Source organism: Mesoplodon bidens (genome assembly GCF_964165515.1).
Source record: "Mesoplodon bidens genome assembly, chromosome: 13".
Lineage (NCBI taxonomy): Eukaryota > Metazoa > Chordata > Mammalia > Artiodactyla > Ziphiidae > Mesoplodon > Mesoplodon bidens.
The window spans coordinates 88820586-88838122 of record NC_138169.1 but is presented as its reverse complement, the minus strand read 5'-3'; the positions used below and the strand labels follow the sequence as shown (position 1 = coordinate 88838122).

Here is a 17537-nt window from a genome sequence, read left to right as displayed (position 1 = left end):
GATCACTGAAGAAATCAAAGAGGAAATCAAAAAATACCTAGAGACAAATGACAATGAAAATACGACAATCCAAAACCTATGGGATGCAGCAAAAGCAGTTCTAAGAGGGAAGTTTATAGCAATACAAGCCGATCTCAAGAAACAAGAAAAATCTCAAATAAACAATCTAAACTTACACCTAAAGGAACTAGAGAAAGAACAAACAAAACCCAAAGTTACTAGAAGGAAAGAAATCATAAATATCAGAGCAGAAATAAATGAAATAGAAACAAAGAAAACAATAGCAAACATCAATAAAACTAAAAGCTGGTTCTTTAAGAAGATAAACAAAATTGATAAACCTTTAGCCAGACTCATCAAGAAAAAGAGAGGACTCAAATCAATAAAATTAGAGGGGCTTCGCTGGTGGCGCAGTGGTTGAGAGTCTGCCTGCCAATGCAGAGGACATGGGCTCAAGCCCAGGTCTGGGAGGATCCCACATGCTGCGGAGGAACTAGGCCCATGAGCCACAACTGCTGAGCCTGTGCGTCTGGAGCCTGTGCTCCGCAACAAGAGAGGCTGCGATAGCGAGAGGCCCGCACACCGCGACAAAGAGTGGCCCCCGCTTGCTGCAACTAGAGAAAGCCCTCGCATAGAAACGAAGACCCAACACAGCCAAAAATAAATAAATAAATAAATTAAAAAAATAAAATAAAATTAGAAATGGAAAAGGAGAAGTTACAACGGACACCGCGGAAATACAAAGCATCATAAGAGAGTACTACAAGCAACTCTGTGCCAATAAAATGGATAATCTGGAAGAAATGGACAAATTCTTAGAAAGGTATACCCTTCCAAGACTGAACCAAGAAGAAATAGAAAATACGAACAGAGCAATCACAAGGAATGAAATTGAAACCGTGATTTAAAATCTCCCAACAAACAAAAGTCCAAGACCAGATGGCTTGACAGGTGAATTCTATCAAACATTTAGAGAAGAGCTAACACCCATCCTTCTCAAATTCTTCCACAAAATTGCAGAGGAAGGAACAATCCCAAACTCATTCTATGAGGCCACCATCACCCTCATACCAAAACCAGACAAAGATGTTACAAAAAAAGAAAATTACACACCAAAATCACTGATGAATATAGATGCAAAAATCCTCAACAAAATACTGGCAAACAGAATGCAACAACACATTAAAAGGATCATACAGGGCTTCCCTGGTGGCGCAGTGGTTGAGAGTCCACCTGCTGATGCAGGGGACATGGGTTCGTGTCCCGGTGCGGGAGGATCCCACATGCCGCGGAGCAGCTGGGCCCGTGAGCGATGGCCACTGGGCCTGCGTGTCCGGAGCCTGTGCTCAGCGACGGGAGAGGCCACAGCAGTGAGAGGCCCGCGCACCGCAAAAAAAAAAAAAAAAAAAAAAAAAAAAAGAATCATACACCATGATCAAGTGGGATTTATCCCAGGGATGCAAGGATTCTTCAATATATGCAAATCAATCAATGTGATAAACCATATTAACATATTGAAGAAGAAAAACCATATGATCATCTCAACAGATGCAGAGAAAGCTTTTGACAAAATTCAACACCCATTTATGATAAAAACTCTCCAGAAAGTGGGCATAGAGGGAACCTACCTCAACATAATAAAGACCATATAGAAAAAACCCACAGCAAACATCATTCTCAATGGTGAAAAACTGAAAGCATTCCCTCTAAGATCAGGAACAAGACAAGATGTCCACTCTTACCACTGTTATTCAACATAGTTTTGGAAGTCCTAACCACGGCAATCAGAGAAGAAAAAGAAATAAAAGGAATACAAATTGGAAAAGAAAAAGTAAAACTGTCACTGTTTGCAGATGACATGATACTATACATAGAGAATCCTAAAGATGCCACCAGAAAACTACTAGAGCTAATCAATGAATTTGGTAACATTGCAGGATACAAAATTAATGCACAGAAACCTCTTGCATTCTTATATACTAGCAACGAAAGATCACAAAGAGAAATAAAGGAAACAATCCTATTCACCATTGCAACAAAAATAATAAAATATCTAGGAATAAACCTACCTAAGGAGGTAAAAGACCTGTACTCAGAAACTATAAGACACTGATGAAAGAAATGAAAGATGACACAAACAGATATACCATGTTCTTGGATTGGAAGAATCAATATTGTGAAAATGACTCTACTACCCAAAGCAATCTACAGATTCAATGCAATCCCTATCAAATTACCAGTGGCATTTTTTTACAGAACTAGAACAAAAAACCCTTAAAATTTGTATGGAGACACAAAAGACCCCGAATAGCCAAAGCAGTCTTGAGGGAAAAAAACGGAGCTGGAGGAATCGGACTCCCTGGCTTCAGACTATACTACAAACCTACAGTAATCAAGACAATATGGTACTGGCACAAAAACAGAAATGTAGATCAATGGAACAGGACAGAAAGCCCAGAGATAAACCTACGCACCTATGGTCAACTAATCTATGACAAAGGAGGCAAGAATATACAATGGAGAAAAGACAGTCTCTTCAATAAGTGGTGCTGGGAAAACTGGACAGCTACATGGAAAAGAATGAAATTAGAATACTCCTAACACTATACACAAAAATAAACTCAAAATGGATTAGAGACCTAAATGTAAGGCCAGACACTATAAAACTCTTAGAGGAAAATATAGGAAGAACACTCTTTGACATAAATCACAGCAAGATCTTTTTTGACCCACCTCCTAGAGAAATGGAAATAAAAACAAAAATAAACAAATGGGACCTAATGAAACTTAAAAGCTTTTGCAAAGGAAAGGAAACTACAAACAAGATGAAAAGAGAACTCTCAGAATGGGAGAAAATATTTGCAAACTAATCAACAGACAAAGGATTAATCTCCAAAATATATAAACAGCTCATGCAGCTCAACCTTAAAAAAACAAACAACCCAATAAAAAAATGGGCAGAAGACTTAAATAGACATTTCTCCAAAGAAGACATACAGATGGCCAAGACGCACATGAAAAGCTGCTCAACATCACTAATTAGCAGAGAAATGCACATCAAAACTACAGTGAGGTGTCACCTCACACCAGTTAGAATGGGCATCGTCAGAAAAATCTACAAACAACAAATGCTGGAGAGGGTGTGGAGAAAAGGGAATCCTCTCACACTGTTGGTGGGAATGTAAACTGATACAGCCACTATGGAGAACAGTATGGAGGTTCCTTAAAAAACTAAAAATAGAATTATCATATGACCCAGCAATGCCACTACTGGGCATATTACCCAAAGAAAACCGTAAATCAAAAAGACACAGGCACCCCAATGTTCACTGCAGCACTGTTTACAATAGCCAGGTCATGGAAGCAACCTAAATGCTCACTGACAGATGAATGGATAAAGGTGTGGTACATATATATAATGGAATATTACTCAGCCATAAAAAGGAACGAAATTGGGTCATTTGTAGAGATGTCGATGGATCTAGAGACTGGCATACAGAGTGAAGTAAGTCAGAAAGAGAAAAACAAATATCGTATATTAACGCATATATGTGGAACCTAGAAAAATGGTACAGATGAACTGGTTTGCAGGGCAGAAATAGAGATACAGATGTAGAGAACAAATGTATGGACAACAAGGGGGGAAGTGGCGGGGGGGGACGGTAGTGGGATGAATTGGGAGATTGGGATTGACATATACACACTAATATGTATAAAATAGATAACTTATAAGAACCTGCTGTATAAAAAATAAATAAAATAAAATTCAAAAATTCAAATAAATAAATAAATAAATAAATAAATAAACAAACAAACTGTTCATTCCCTGTCCTCTACAGGGGACATGTGCTCTCGTCTAGGAGCTGCCTGACCCTTCTGTGTAGCCACGCCCCATCTTAGCACAAACGCAGAAGTGCCCCGCATGGATCTGAGCCCCTCCTGCTCCACGTGCCAGGCACATGGCCCTCGGAACCCTGTCTTCAGCCTGCTGTGCCCCTCAGCACGAGGCCTCTGCACACAGTCAGTGCTGAGAAGTCAGTGCTGCCACATATCCCCAGTGTCCACCTCACCCAGGAACATCTGTGTGGTTTAAAATCTAGTTCACGTGTTTCTTCTTCAGGGAAGCCTCTTCCAGACCCTGACCAGGTAAGGTTTTCACTTCTTTGTTTTCAAGCACCCTGTACTTTTCTGAGATACTTAGCATAGCTGAAATGATTTCTCTCTTTTTCTTTTTGGCTGCACCACACGGCTTACAGAACCTTAGTTCCCCAACCAGGGGATGAACCTGGGCCCTGGCAGTGAAAGCATCGAGTCCTAACCACTAGGCCACCAGGGAATTCCCTTTGGCTCATTTTCTTCATTTCTTTCTCACCATAAGCTGTCCCACACTGTATCCCAGCGCCAGGTCTGGAGTGGAGATCCATACACAACCCCAGAAGGAGGACTGTGCTCTGAGGGGAGCACTGCCAGCACTGGTGACAGGTGCCGAGACAGACATTCCTCCCTTGGGTACTTCCCGCATCCTACCCACCAGCACCCGTAACGCTCCCTGCTGCTACCTCCTGGTACCATCCACAAGGTCAACCACTTTCTGAAAAGGTGATAATCACTTAGATTTTCAACGCCTCTCAGAGAAATTTACTTTACAAAATGTATATCTAAGTGGCCTCTCTGTTCAACCACTAGAAATATTCCAACATACTCCAATTTTACTTAAAAGAACCTTCATCGTGGCTGCTAAAGGCCCAACCCAATCTACCTCCTAAGGTCCCTGTCTCATCTAATACTTCTCTCCCCCACAGACAAGCAACCACACCAACCTCCTCAGCCGTTAGATGAATGAGAAGTGGTCAGAGCCCTCTGAAGTCACTGTTTGCTTCCCTGGTTCTGCTGTGCCACCTGTCTTTAAGGCACACTGACAAATCTGTCATGAAACAGATGTCAAAACTAGCAAAATGGCCCCTGCCTTGCTACACAAGGGTGCACCCTCCTTAGCTGCTTCAGCCCAGCTCCTCCAAGTGTGACGAGCAACAGCACAAGCCTCACCCTGGGCTTGTCTGAGATGCAGACTCTCAGGCCTGGTCCACACCCACTGAACGGGAGTATATGTTTAATAAGGTCCCTGTGGTGCAAAGCACTTTGACAAACATTTGTTTGGGGTCGCTTAAAAACACAAAGCATCTCCTATATGTGAGAATCCATGTTAAAAATAGAGCTTATTTCTCACCTGATGCAACAACAGTGCTTGCCCACAAGGTATTTTCTATGCTGAGACTTTCATGAATGGGTGGATCACTATCTTCCTGTTCAAGGAGAGAAAAGTAAGAAAAAAGCAAATTAGCAACTTTTTTATTACTCATACTTCAGATATCCATTGTGTTAAAACAAGTCCACCAGCTGGATCCAGCTAACAATCAGTGAAAAGGCAGTGAAAAATAGGGGTAAAAGACAGGAATTTACACAGAGGATTCTGGGATGATGGCGGAGCAAGAAGCACCAGGAATGGCCCCCAACCTGGACCACAACTGCAGGGACAGAATCTGTGTGATGTAACTAATTTGGAATCCAGAGCTGGTGAAGGCTTACAAGTTCCAGGGGAAGCACTGGATGGTTACTGCAGTCAATTGTGGTGACTTTCAGGTCTTAGCATGTAGCACCTACCCGTCCCACCCTCAGCCACATGGCAGGAGGCCATACACGTGTTTCTAGAGCAGCTTGCACAAGCCAGCCAGGGTAGACCAAAAGGACCTTGTCCTCCAATATCAGGAACCTGTGCTCTGATGCTGCTTAAGATGGCAGAGATGCAGCCAAAAAGGCAGGTGGCCATTGTTGTCACACCTCCCCCCTTGTTGCAAACCCTTCCCCCACCAAGTGGATTTCAAGGGCGAGTGCCCCGTTTATCCCCCTTTGTTTTTCTCTTTTTCCCCTTTTGGAAGACAGATATTAAAGACTAGGACATTCAAAAACAACTGCATATACACGAAAAAACAGAAAATGATGGCACATGCCCAAGGAAAGGCTCAGAAAAGACATAAGAAAACATTAAGTTTATACCTCAGGCTGATCCTCAGCCGAGAGAGAGCCTACCACAATCAAAAAAATAAAAAAAATAACAAGGCATAAAACCCAACAGAACGGTATGGTCCATTCAAAGGAAAAATATAAATCAACAGAAACTATCCCTGAAAAAGATCTGATGGCAGTTATACTAGACAAAGATTTTAAAAGAAAAATATTAAAGATGTTCAAAGACATAAAGATGTGGAGAGAGTCAAGAAAACAATGTATGAACAAAGCGGAAATGTGAATGAAGAAATAGAAAACCCAAACAGAAACCAAAAGAAATTCAAGAGCTGAAAAGTACAATGAGCAAAATGAAAAATTCACTAAAGGAATTGAAGGCAGTTTGGGGCAGACAGAAGAAAGAATTAGTGAACCTGAAGGTAGGACAATGGAAATTACTGAGGCTGAGAAAGAGAAAGAAAGACGGAAGAAAGTTGAAAGGGCCTAAGGGATCTGCAGGAAACAAAAAAACGAAAAATACTCATTGTGGAAATCCCAGAAGAAGAAGAGAGAGAAATAAAGGGGCAGAGAGACTATTTGAAGAAATAATGGCTGAAATCCCCCAAAGTTAATGAAAGACATGAATGTAAGTATTCAAGAAGCTCAATCAAATCCATGTAAGAACTGAAAGAGACCCACACCAAGACACATTATTATCAAACTTTCAAAAGACAAGGACAAAGAGAGAATCTTAAATAGCAAGAAAGAAGTGAATCATCACATACAAGCGATCCTCAATAAAATGATTAGCAGATTTCTCATCGGAAACTATCAAGGCCAGAAGGCAGTGCACTGGTATAGACAAAGTGCTAAAAGAAAAAGAACTGTCAACCAAGAATCCTATATCCAGCAAAACTGTCCTTCAAAAGTGAGGGAGAGATCAAGACATTCCCAGATAAACAAAAGCTGAGGAACACTGTAAATCAACTATACTCCAATAACAATTTTTTTAAAAATTCATGCTTAGCCAAATTGGGGAGCAGGGGAGAAGCTGAGGGGAGCTGGTGACCACTGGACCTTCCCTGCAAGAAGTACTGCTCAAGGGAGTCCTGAAGACTGAAATAAAAGGACACTAGACAGTCTTCAAAACCACATGGAGAATTAAAGATCTCAATGAAGATGAAGAATTAGAAAAGTAATATTGTTGTAACAATGGTTTGTAACTGTACTCTTTCTTCTCTACATGATTTAAGAGACTAATATATTTAGAGAAAAAAAGCAAGTTCTTATTCTGAAAGCTAGTATTCTTCTAACTTTGGTTTGTAACTCCAAATCTTATTTCTACATAAGTTAAGACACTCACGCATTTAAAAGAATTATTAGTTTATATTTTTAGGACACAATATATAAAGATATCATCTTGTGACAACTACAACTGCAAGAGGTGAGGAAAGAGCTGGGAAGGAGCAGAGTTTTCATATGTTCTTGACCGTAACTTGGTGCAAATTCACATTAGAGTGTTATAACTTCAGGGTGTTAAATGTAATCCCCATGGTAACCCAAAAGAAAACAGCTACAGAGTATACTCAAAAGGAAATGAGAAAGAAATGTAAACATTTCACTATAAAAAAAAATCAACGAAACACAACACAAGACAGTAATGCAGGAAATGAGAGACAATAAAACTAGAGGCCATATAGAAAACAAATAGTACAATGACAGAAGTAAACTGCTCCTTATCACTCATTACTTCAAATATAAATGGAGTAAACTCACCAATCACAAGACAGATATTGGCAGAATGGATAAAAACAAATGATCCAACTATATGCTATCTACAAGAGACTCACTTTAGATCCAAAGGCACAAAGAAGTTGAAAGTTAAAGTATGGGAAAAGAGATTCCCTGCAAATAGTGAGCAAAAGAGAGCAGGGGTGGCTATACTAATGTCAGAAAAAAACAGATGTTAAATCAAAAAGGATCACAAAAGACATTATGTATTAATTAAATGTTCAATAAGGCAAAAAGATATGATAATTATACACTATTATGCTCCTAATGAAAGATAATATATGCAACAACAATTGATAGCACTGAAGGGAGAAATAGTTGAAGACTTTTATATCCCACTCACAGTTATGGGTAGAACAACCAGGCTGAAGTAAGGAAATAGAGAACTTAACACAATAAGCCAACTAGATCTAACAGACGTACATAGAACACTCCACACAACAACAGCATACACATTGTTCTCAAGTGCATATGGGGTACTTTCTAAGATACACCTTATGTTAGGCCACAAGTTAAGTCTCAATAGATTTTAAAAAATAGATATCATACAAAGTATCTATATCTACTCCAACCATGACAAGATGTAGTTAGAAATTAATAACAAAATTCACAAAATTGTAGAAATCAAACAACATTCTTTTTAAAAAACAATGAATTAGGGAGGGGGAAGGGTAAGCTGGGACGAAGTGAGAGAGTGGCATGGACTTATATATACTACCAAATAGATAAATAGTAAAATAGATAGCTAGTGGGAAACAGCCACATAGCACAGGGAGATCAGCTCGGTGCTTTGTGACCACCTAGAGGGGTGGGATAGGGAGGGTGGAAGGGAGATGCAAGAGGGAGGAGATATGGGGATATATGTATATGTATAGCTGATTCACTCTGTTATACAGCAGAAACTAACACACCATTGTAAAGCAATTATACTCCAATAAAGATGTTAAAAAAAAACAATGAATTAAAATGAAAAGGGAAATTAGAAAATACTTAGAGACAAATGACAAGGAAAATATAATTTATAAAAACCCATGGGATGCAGCATAAGTGGTGCTAAGGGGGAAAGTTATAGCTTATACAGTTATATAATTTATAACAAATTATAATTGTTTAAATTCCAAAACAGGAAAGATCTCAAATCAACAACCTAACTTTAGAACTTAAGGAACTAGAAAAAGAAGAACAAACTAAACCCAAAGGTAGCAGAAGGAAGGTAAAAATAAAGAACAGAGCAGAGATAAACAAAATAAAGAACAGGAAAAATTAATAAATATGAAAGTTACTTCTTCAAAAAGATCAACAAAATTGAAAAACCTTTGGTTAGATGGACTAAGAAAAAAAGGAAGACTCAAATTACTAAAATCTGAAATGGAAGTAGGGATATTACTATGATTCTAAAAAAATAAAAAGGATTATAAGAGAGTATTATGAACAACCATACGCCAACAAACAGGATAACCTAGGTGACATGGACAAATTCCTAAAAAACACAAAATCTACCAAGACTAATCATGGAGAAATAAAAAAACTAAACAGACCTATACCTCGTAGAGATTAAATCAATACTAAAAAATCTCCTGACAAAGAAAAGCCCTAGATCTGATGACTTCACTGGTGAAATCTACCAAAAATTTAAAGAATTAATATTAATCTTTCTCAAATTATTCCAAAAAATTGAAGAGGAAGGACACTACTTAACTCACTCTGTGAGACCAGCACAACCCTCATATCAAAGCCAGACTAAGAGACTACTAGAAAAGTAAACTACAGACCAATATCTTCTATGAACAATGATGCAAAAATCCTGTACAAAATACTAAAAAACCAAATTCAGCAGCATATTAAAAGGATTAAACTCTGTGACCAAGTGAGATTTATTCCTGAAATGCAACGATGGTTCAACATATATATCAATCAACAAAATACATCACATTAACAGAATGAGGAGAAAAACCCCACACGATCATCTCAATTGATGCAGAAAATGCATTTGCCAAAATTCAACACCCTTTTATGATAAAAAACATTCAACACACTAGGAATAGAAGGGAACTAACTAGCTCCACATAATAAAAGCCATATATGAAAAACCCACTGTGTACACGATACCAAATGGTGAAATACTAAAACCTTTTCCTCTAAGATCAGAATGTCTGCTTTCACCACAACTATTGAACATACTATATAATACTGGAAGTTCTAGCCAGAGCAGTTGTACAGGAAAGAGAAATAAGAGGCACAATTTGGAAAGGAAGATGCAAAATTATCTCTGTTTGCAGATGTTATGATCGTATATGTAGAAAATCCTAAAGAGTTCACAAAAAAATGGTTGGATCTAATAAATGAATTCAGCAAAGTAGCAGAATACAAACTCATCATGCAGAAATCAGTTGCTTTTCTATATATGAATGATCTGAAAAAGAAATTACAAAAACAATTCCACTTATAATAGCATCAAAAACAATAAAAATATTTAGGAATTAATTTAACCAAGGAAGTGAAAGATTTGTACAATAAAAACTACAAAATATTTCCCAAAGAAAGTAAAAAAGACATAAATAAATGGAAACACATCCCATGTTCATGGATGGGAAGACTGAATATTGTTAATATGTCAGTATTACCCAAAGTGATTTACAGATTCAAGGCAATCCCTTAAAATCCCAATGACATTTTTTTCAGGAATAGAAAAATCCATTCTAAGATTCATATGGAAAATCAAGGGACCTGAAATATTCTAAACAATCTCGAAAAAGAAAAACTAAACTGGAGGGCTGATACTTCCTGATTTGAAAATGTAATACAAAGTTACAGTAATCAAAACAGTATAGTGCTGCCTAAAGGCAGACATATAGACCAATGGGATAAAGTGGAGAACCCAGGAAAAAACCCTTGCATATAAGGTTAAATGTTTTGACAAGGGTGCCAAGGCCTCCCAATGGGGAAAGGACAATCGTTTCAACAAACGATGCTGACGAAACTGGATATCCATATGCAAAGGATGAAGTTACCCTTCCCTAACAATATATACAAAAATGACTCAAAAGGGATCAAAGATCTAAATGCAAGACTTACAATAATAAAACACTTAGAAGAACACATAGAACAAGAGCTTCATGACATTAGGTTTTGCAATGAATTTTTGGATACAACAGCAAAGTCACAAGTAACAATGGAAAAAATAAACAAACTGGACTCCATGGAGATCAACAAAGTTTGTGCTTCAAAGGCACTACCAGCAGAGTAAAAGGCAACTCACAGAATGGAAGAAAATACGTACAAATCAAGTCCCTGAGAAGGAAGTAATATCCAGAATATATGGAGAACTCCTAAAACTCAACAAAAAACCCAAACAATCCAATCTGAAAATGGGCAAAGGACCTGAATAGACATTCCTCCAAAGAAGGTACACAAAGGGCCATAAAGAACATAAAAAGATGCTAAACATTGTTAATCACTAGTAAAGTGCAAATCAAAACCAAAATGAGGCAACTTCTCAAACCCAATAACATGGCTACTATCAGAAAATCAGAAAACAACAAGTTCTGGTGAGGATGTGGAGAAACTGGACCCTCTGTTCACTGCTGGTGAGAATGTAAAATAGTATAACTGCTGTGGAACTACTTTTGGCAGTTCCACAAAAATGGAAAATAGAATTATCATATGATCCAGAAATGCCACTTCTGGGTATATACTTGAAAAAACTAAAAGGAGGGTCTCAAAGATATATCTGTATTCCCATATTCATAGCAGCATCATTCACAAGAGCTAAAACATAGAAGCAACCCTACCTGTCCACACAGGTGGGGTGCTATTCCTCAAGAAACAATTCACTTTGGGATTATAAACTGGTGTTTCTTTTAACTGTGCCGTAGTTATATCATCTGTAAATAGGAGAATTCTTCAATTCATTCAGATGTGTATTTGGTATCTGAATATACACCAAGCCCTGTATTAGAAACTGGAGCTATGAGAAGAAGTAAGACAGCCATTCACCTAAGTAGTTTCTGGTTTCATGTGAGAGCTAAACGAGCACATAACAATGACAAAATAGAGCCCCGAGGGCAAATATAAAGGCAGGCAGAAGTGCAATGATATCAAAGAAAAGGGAATACAAGGAAGCCTTCCAAATGATGGTACTTAAACTGGGTCTTGAAATGCTGGAGCTCCACAGACAGCCCTTGATTAAAGGGGTTTGTCTCCTCCATACTCTGAAGCCAGCACACGGCCATTCTCTGTTTCTGCAGACACACACACACTTCTGCCTTCATTTCAAAGTCCCTTAGGAGTTACAGTTTGTCAAGTAAAATATGTTACACTTGCTGTATTTAGTAGTTTTAGCTTAAAAATATCTATTGATAATTATATGGCTGCATCAATATGGAACATACTAAGGAAATATATATCTTAAGCGGTGAAAGAAATGAGGCTTGTATTATTCCAGTCTGTACGCACATGGGACACACTTTGAAGGGGAAGGGTCAACAGGATAATGTGACTAGGATGGTAAAGGCTATGACAGGTTTAATACCCTTAACCTTTTTATTTCTATATCGTTTTATACTAATGGTGATAATATATTTATAAATTTCCAAATGTGTCCGGAATCAAATCAAGCCCTTGCCCAGTGGCTCACACACCATCATTACAGTCTTCACAACACGGGAGCTGATCCAAGGCCTTGGCCGCAGCGCCCCAGCACCCTTCCCTGTTTCTTCCACAGGAAACTGTCCGGCAGGGAACCACCCTGTGCTTACAACCAGGGTAGCCGTTCAAGGTAAAGAGATAAAAGCTGCCTAACTCAGAAACAGTTAATCCAGGAATACTGAGTTTTCCCTTTGACTTTAATGGTTTTACAGGACAAAGTATCAACTCTAAAAAGAGAGAAGTAGGTGGCTATACCAAAACGCCATTAATAATGAAGAGAATGTACAATGAAACACACATACGTATATAAGGAAATGGAAGTGCACATACAGATATCCATCCAACCAGTTAATAAAAATCAAGAAATGATGTGGATATCATAATGTATTAACCATTATCCAAAATCAAAACTGAAATAGCTGAATTACATCATTTTACTGACTCATAATATTTTAAGGGAGAAGGATCTTATCAAGAGTAAATATGCTGGGACTTCCCTGGTGGCACAGTGGTTAAGAATCCTCCTGCCAGTGCAGGGGACATGGGTTTGGTCCCTTGTCCGGGAAGATCCCACATGCCGCGGAGCAACTAAGCCCGTGGGCCACAGCTACTGAGCCTGCGCTCTAGAGCCCGCGAGCGACAACTACTGAGCCTGCGTGCCACAACTACTGAAGCCCACGCTCCTAGAGCTCACACTCTGAAACAAGAGAAGCCGCCGCACCGCAACGAAGAGCAATCCCTGCTCACTGCAACTAGAGAAAGCCCATGCACAGCAACAAAGACCCAACGCAGCCAAAAATAAATAAATAAAAAAATTTTAAAAAAGAGTAAATATGCTAAAAATAGAAAAACTGTACTGAATGTACCTCAAAGAAATATTTGCTATAGGAAAATTTAAAAACTTGAAACATTCTCTAGGTCTTCACTTTTTAGTTCAGAACTTGTTTGAACTGATTCTTGATTTAATTACTTTTTTCAAAATAAAGGTCTGCTACTTTTAACTCACACAATGAATATATTTGTGTTTAACAAAAGACTTAACTTACCCTGGTAAATGTGCCTTCAAAACTATGAATATCCAGTTGTGGCTTCTGAGCATAAACATAAGCATTGATAGAAAAAAGGTCCTGGAAAACAGAATATCTGAATTAATTACATAATAATTAAACAAAATGACTTGGAAATTTTCCAATTACCAATGAATACTTTTCATATCTTATTTACCAACAGTGACGGTTTTCTTATGTTTTGTTGCCAACGCTACGGATGAGGATGGAAGAGAACTGAAAGGACCAGTTTTTAAGGCCAACAGGTGTGCGGACCCTCCCGACTCCAATGGACAACTGCTGCCCCCTGGCAGGTTGTGCCAGAAGCAGCCGGCGGCGCTTATAAGACACGCGGCACTGGGGCTGCCCCGCGGGCCTTGCGCTGCCTGCAAGCCTGCCCCACCTCCCGAGACTCACACCTAACGCTGTGGTCTGATTACTAAGAGCGCTGTCCCAGCAAGGGGGTGGCCTCTCCTGGGCCACACCCAAGATTAACGCTCAGGATGGAAGGGGTGGGAGCTATGGAGAGCCATCTGAAAAAGTCTGAGGATTCAGCCTTCCTCTTGACCAAACCCTGAACATGGTGTGCCTTCCTGGTTAAGTTATAGGAAAATATTTTCCTGCAAAAAATACTTTGTTTCTTGCCTAAAACCCTTCTACCTGAAAGGCCTGGGGAGGAAGGGATGTCTGAAGAGACAGTTAGGATTGCCGCCTGGTGCACGAGGATCCTGTGATGACAGAAGGAATAAAGCCCTGAGCCTGGGGAGGAGCAGAGAGAGGAGGACAAGATCACCCAAGCCTCCCACAAGCGTCCGCAGGCTCCCCTCCCGCTGAGGAAACCCGCACTGCCCGGTGAGCTTCTGCCAGAGGCTGGTGCCTGAAATCCAAAGGGGCCGCTGGGCACACCTGACAGCTCGGGCTCCCTGGCGACGGTGCACGGGCACTGCTTCAACCCTCCCAAAGGGCTCGCCGACACCAAGAGTGCGGGCTGGTCTCACCCAGCTGCGCCAGGTCTAAGGATAACAAGTCTGCATATACTTTTGCTGCAAATACGCCCCGGCCAAGCGAGTGGGCCGTGCAGAAAGTTTAACACAGCAGGCCCGAGAAAGCCCTGCTTGCAAGGCTGGCCCTTGGCTGGGGTCTGGGAATGTGGATCCCAGGAGAGCTGCCAGCCTTCCCGGATAAGAGAGTGTGTGCCTAAACCACTTATTCAAGCAACACGGCTCGTGCTGAACACCCACCTTCCCTCTTGCGGGGAGCGGGGGATATGGAGGGGTGCATCTGGTATGTGGTATGTGCCAGGCAGAGGGTGCCTCCAGGCCCAGCCCCCAGTAAAGGCCCTGTGAGTCTCTAATGAGCTTCCCTGGTAGAAACTGCTTCCCACGTGTTCCCACATTATGTTGGGGACCTCGGCGTGTCCTGTGTGAGTCCCCTGGGAGGGGAGTCTGGAAGGTCTTGCCTGCTTTCCTGCAATGTCGCCCTGTGCCTGTTCTCTGTGCTGACTGCTCTGAGCCCTTTCACTGTAACCACCCATGGCCACAAGGAGGACAACACACTGAGCCCCGGGAGTCCTCCGAGAGAATCATCAAAACTGGGGGGGTCTGGAGGATCCCCCGTCACAGACAGTTTGCCATTTTTATAGGTTTCGTTCCTGTTTCCTGTTTTGTTTTGGTTTTGCCTCATGGCTGCTAACACTTAGAAAACACAGACTTCCAGACATGAAGAACAAAGGTCAGACCACAGACGCTGAAGCGCGAGAGGAACAGGAGGCCTCAGGGGGCCGCAGTGCCATGTGCGCTCCTATGCTGAGCCCGAGCCACTCGTGCAGGCAGGTTTCAAGCAGTCCAGCTAAGCCAGAAGAAAGGAACAAAGACCTCCGCGGCTCCTCACAGAAGGGAAGATGGAGCTGGCAGTCTAGCTTCAGTCAGTTAACCACCAGTCGAAACAAAACCAAACAAAAACCCCAATGCTCTTCAGAAGAACATCATAGAATCCAGAGTCTCTACAATGCATCAGTAATGTTGAAGATCCAATCAAAATGTCCAGACATAGGAGGAAATGAGAACACAGGATCCACATTCAAGTAGAATCCAATCGAAGAAGACTAATTCTGAGATGACTAGACATCAGAATTAAGAGATGAGAATTTCAAAGCAGTTACTAGAACCTCTCAAATTTTTAAAGGAAAACATTCTCCTAAACAATAAACAAAGAGGAAACCACAGCAGAGAAAAAGAAAACACATATACAAAAAGAAGAACCAACTGGAAATTCTAGAATTGAAAAAAATACATCTGAAATAAATTCATTAGATGGCTTAAGAGCAGACTGGAGAACAGAGTCTGTGAACTTGAAGACAGGTCAAGAGATGATGAATCTGAAGAACACAGAGGAGAGAGATCTTGAAAATGAATATGGCCACAGCATCCCTGAGAGAACAGCAGGAGTTTGTTTGCAGTTGGGTTCCTGGAAGCAGCACACAGAAAGAATGAGGAAGAAAAGGTATTTGAAGAAACAATGACTGAAAATATGCCAAACTGGCTGACAGCCATAAATGTGCAGATTCAGGAAGCCCAGCAAACCCCTAGACAGATGAGTAAAATTTAAAACAATCAAAGTCACAACTTAATAAGGACCAAAGATAGAGAAAAATCTCAAAAATACCTAGAGAAAAATGACACATTACACGCAGGCAAAAACTAGCAAAATAACACTGATTTCTCATCACAAATAAAGAAAGCAGAACACAATGGAACAAAATATTTAAAGTGCTGTGGGGAGAAAAAAGCTGCTGAATTCAATATTCAGCAAAAATATCCTTCACAAAAACAGGACAGGTGAAACTAAGATATTTTCGGATAAATGAAAATGAGAATTCACTGCTAGCAGACATACACTACAAGAAATGCTAACAGAAGTTCTTTAGGCTGAAGGGAAATGATATCCAGTAGAAACTCAGATCTTTAGAAAGGAATGGTAGGGAACAAACATGGTTAATATCAAAAGAAAAACAAAAATCCTATCTTTTCACTTTACTTCTTTAAGATACAGATAAAACAGAACAGTTTATGATATATGTAGATACACTGCATATTAAAAAAGTATATAAATGCATACAAATATATATGCACACAAAAAATGTGCAATGTGCTTTAGCCTCAAAAATGAGTGGGGTAAATGGATCTATTCAATTACAAGGTTCTTAATTTAATGTGAAGTGATACAACATTAAGTTTTCACAATACACTTTTAGTTGAATGCATATTGCCATCTCTAGCAAGTAGTAAAAAAATGCAAAGAGGTAGAATAGCTGAAAAGCCAATGAACAAAGCAAGTCAGCTTTCTAAATATATTCAAGTAACCTAAAACTGAGGAAGGGACCCCTGAGACACTAGAGTTGGTTGAAGCCCTCAGGGCTAAGAGAAAGGGGCCGGCAGAGGGAGAGGCTAGGAGAAGGCAAGGTAGGGAGTGACCGGCAGATGGAGGTCTCGAGAAAGCAGGGTGAGGCGAAGGCGGCGGAAGACTTCCCTTCAGACAGGAGAGGGGACAACGCTTCGCTGTACCAGCAGGTAGGGGGGTGAGGTGCCCGGAGGGTGGGAACTGGAGGGGATTTCCATTTGATATAATGCTTTTTCTCTGCAAGGTAAGATCATCTGATGAGAGAAAGGCGGGTGGATCAGAAATTACAGGAGAGTGGAAAAGTCGGAAAGGACTGCTATGGAAAAGAGGAACCCCAGCTGCCCACACACACACAAAGGCTGGCAGGCTGGCAGTGACAGGGGGTTCCCTCTCTTGTCTGTGGTGATGGTTTCACTGGTGTAGCGAAGTGCACAGTTTAATTCTGGGCAATTTCTTGTATGCCAATTTTACCTCGGGACAGTTAACAACACGCAGAGAGGAGGGTGACAGGTAGTGCTGAGGACCAAGCTAGACACGGAACTGCCACTCTGCTTCCCCTGTTGAGCCACGTTCCTGTCCTGATACTCGACGGACCTCTGCCATCACGTGTCTTACCCAGACGTCTTACTTTGCTCTTGATCTTTTCTCACA

General features: G+C 40.4%; 1 protein-coding gene across 4 annotated transcripts in view; it reads right to left on the bottom strand.

Annotated features, from left to right (window-relative positions):
• ATP9B (ATPase phospholipid transporting 9B (putative)) overlaps positions 1–17537 on the bottom strand; it is a 206060-nt gene that overhangs the window by 109623 nt on the left and 78900 nt on the right. For all 4 annotated transcript variants that reach the window (XM_081253348.1, XM_081253346.1, XM_081253347.1 and 1 more), the window contains 2 exons: positions 13488–13568; positions 5228–5303 (listed from right to left, as the gene is read on the bottom strand). In XM_081253348.1, coding sequence (XP_081109474.1) covers positions 5228–5303; positions 13488–13568 — 157 coding nt within the window. The remainder of the gene's footprint in view (positions 1–5227; positions 5304–13487; positions 13569–17537) is intronic.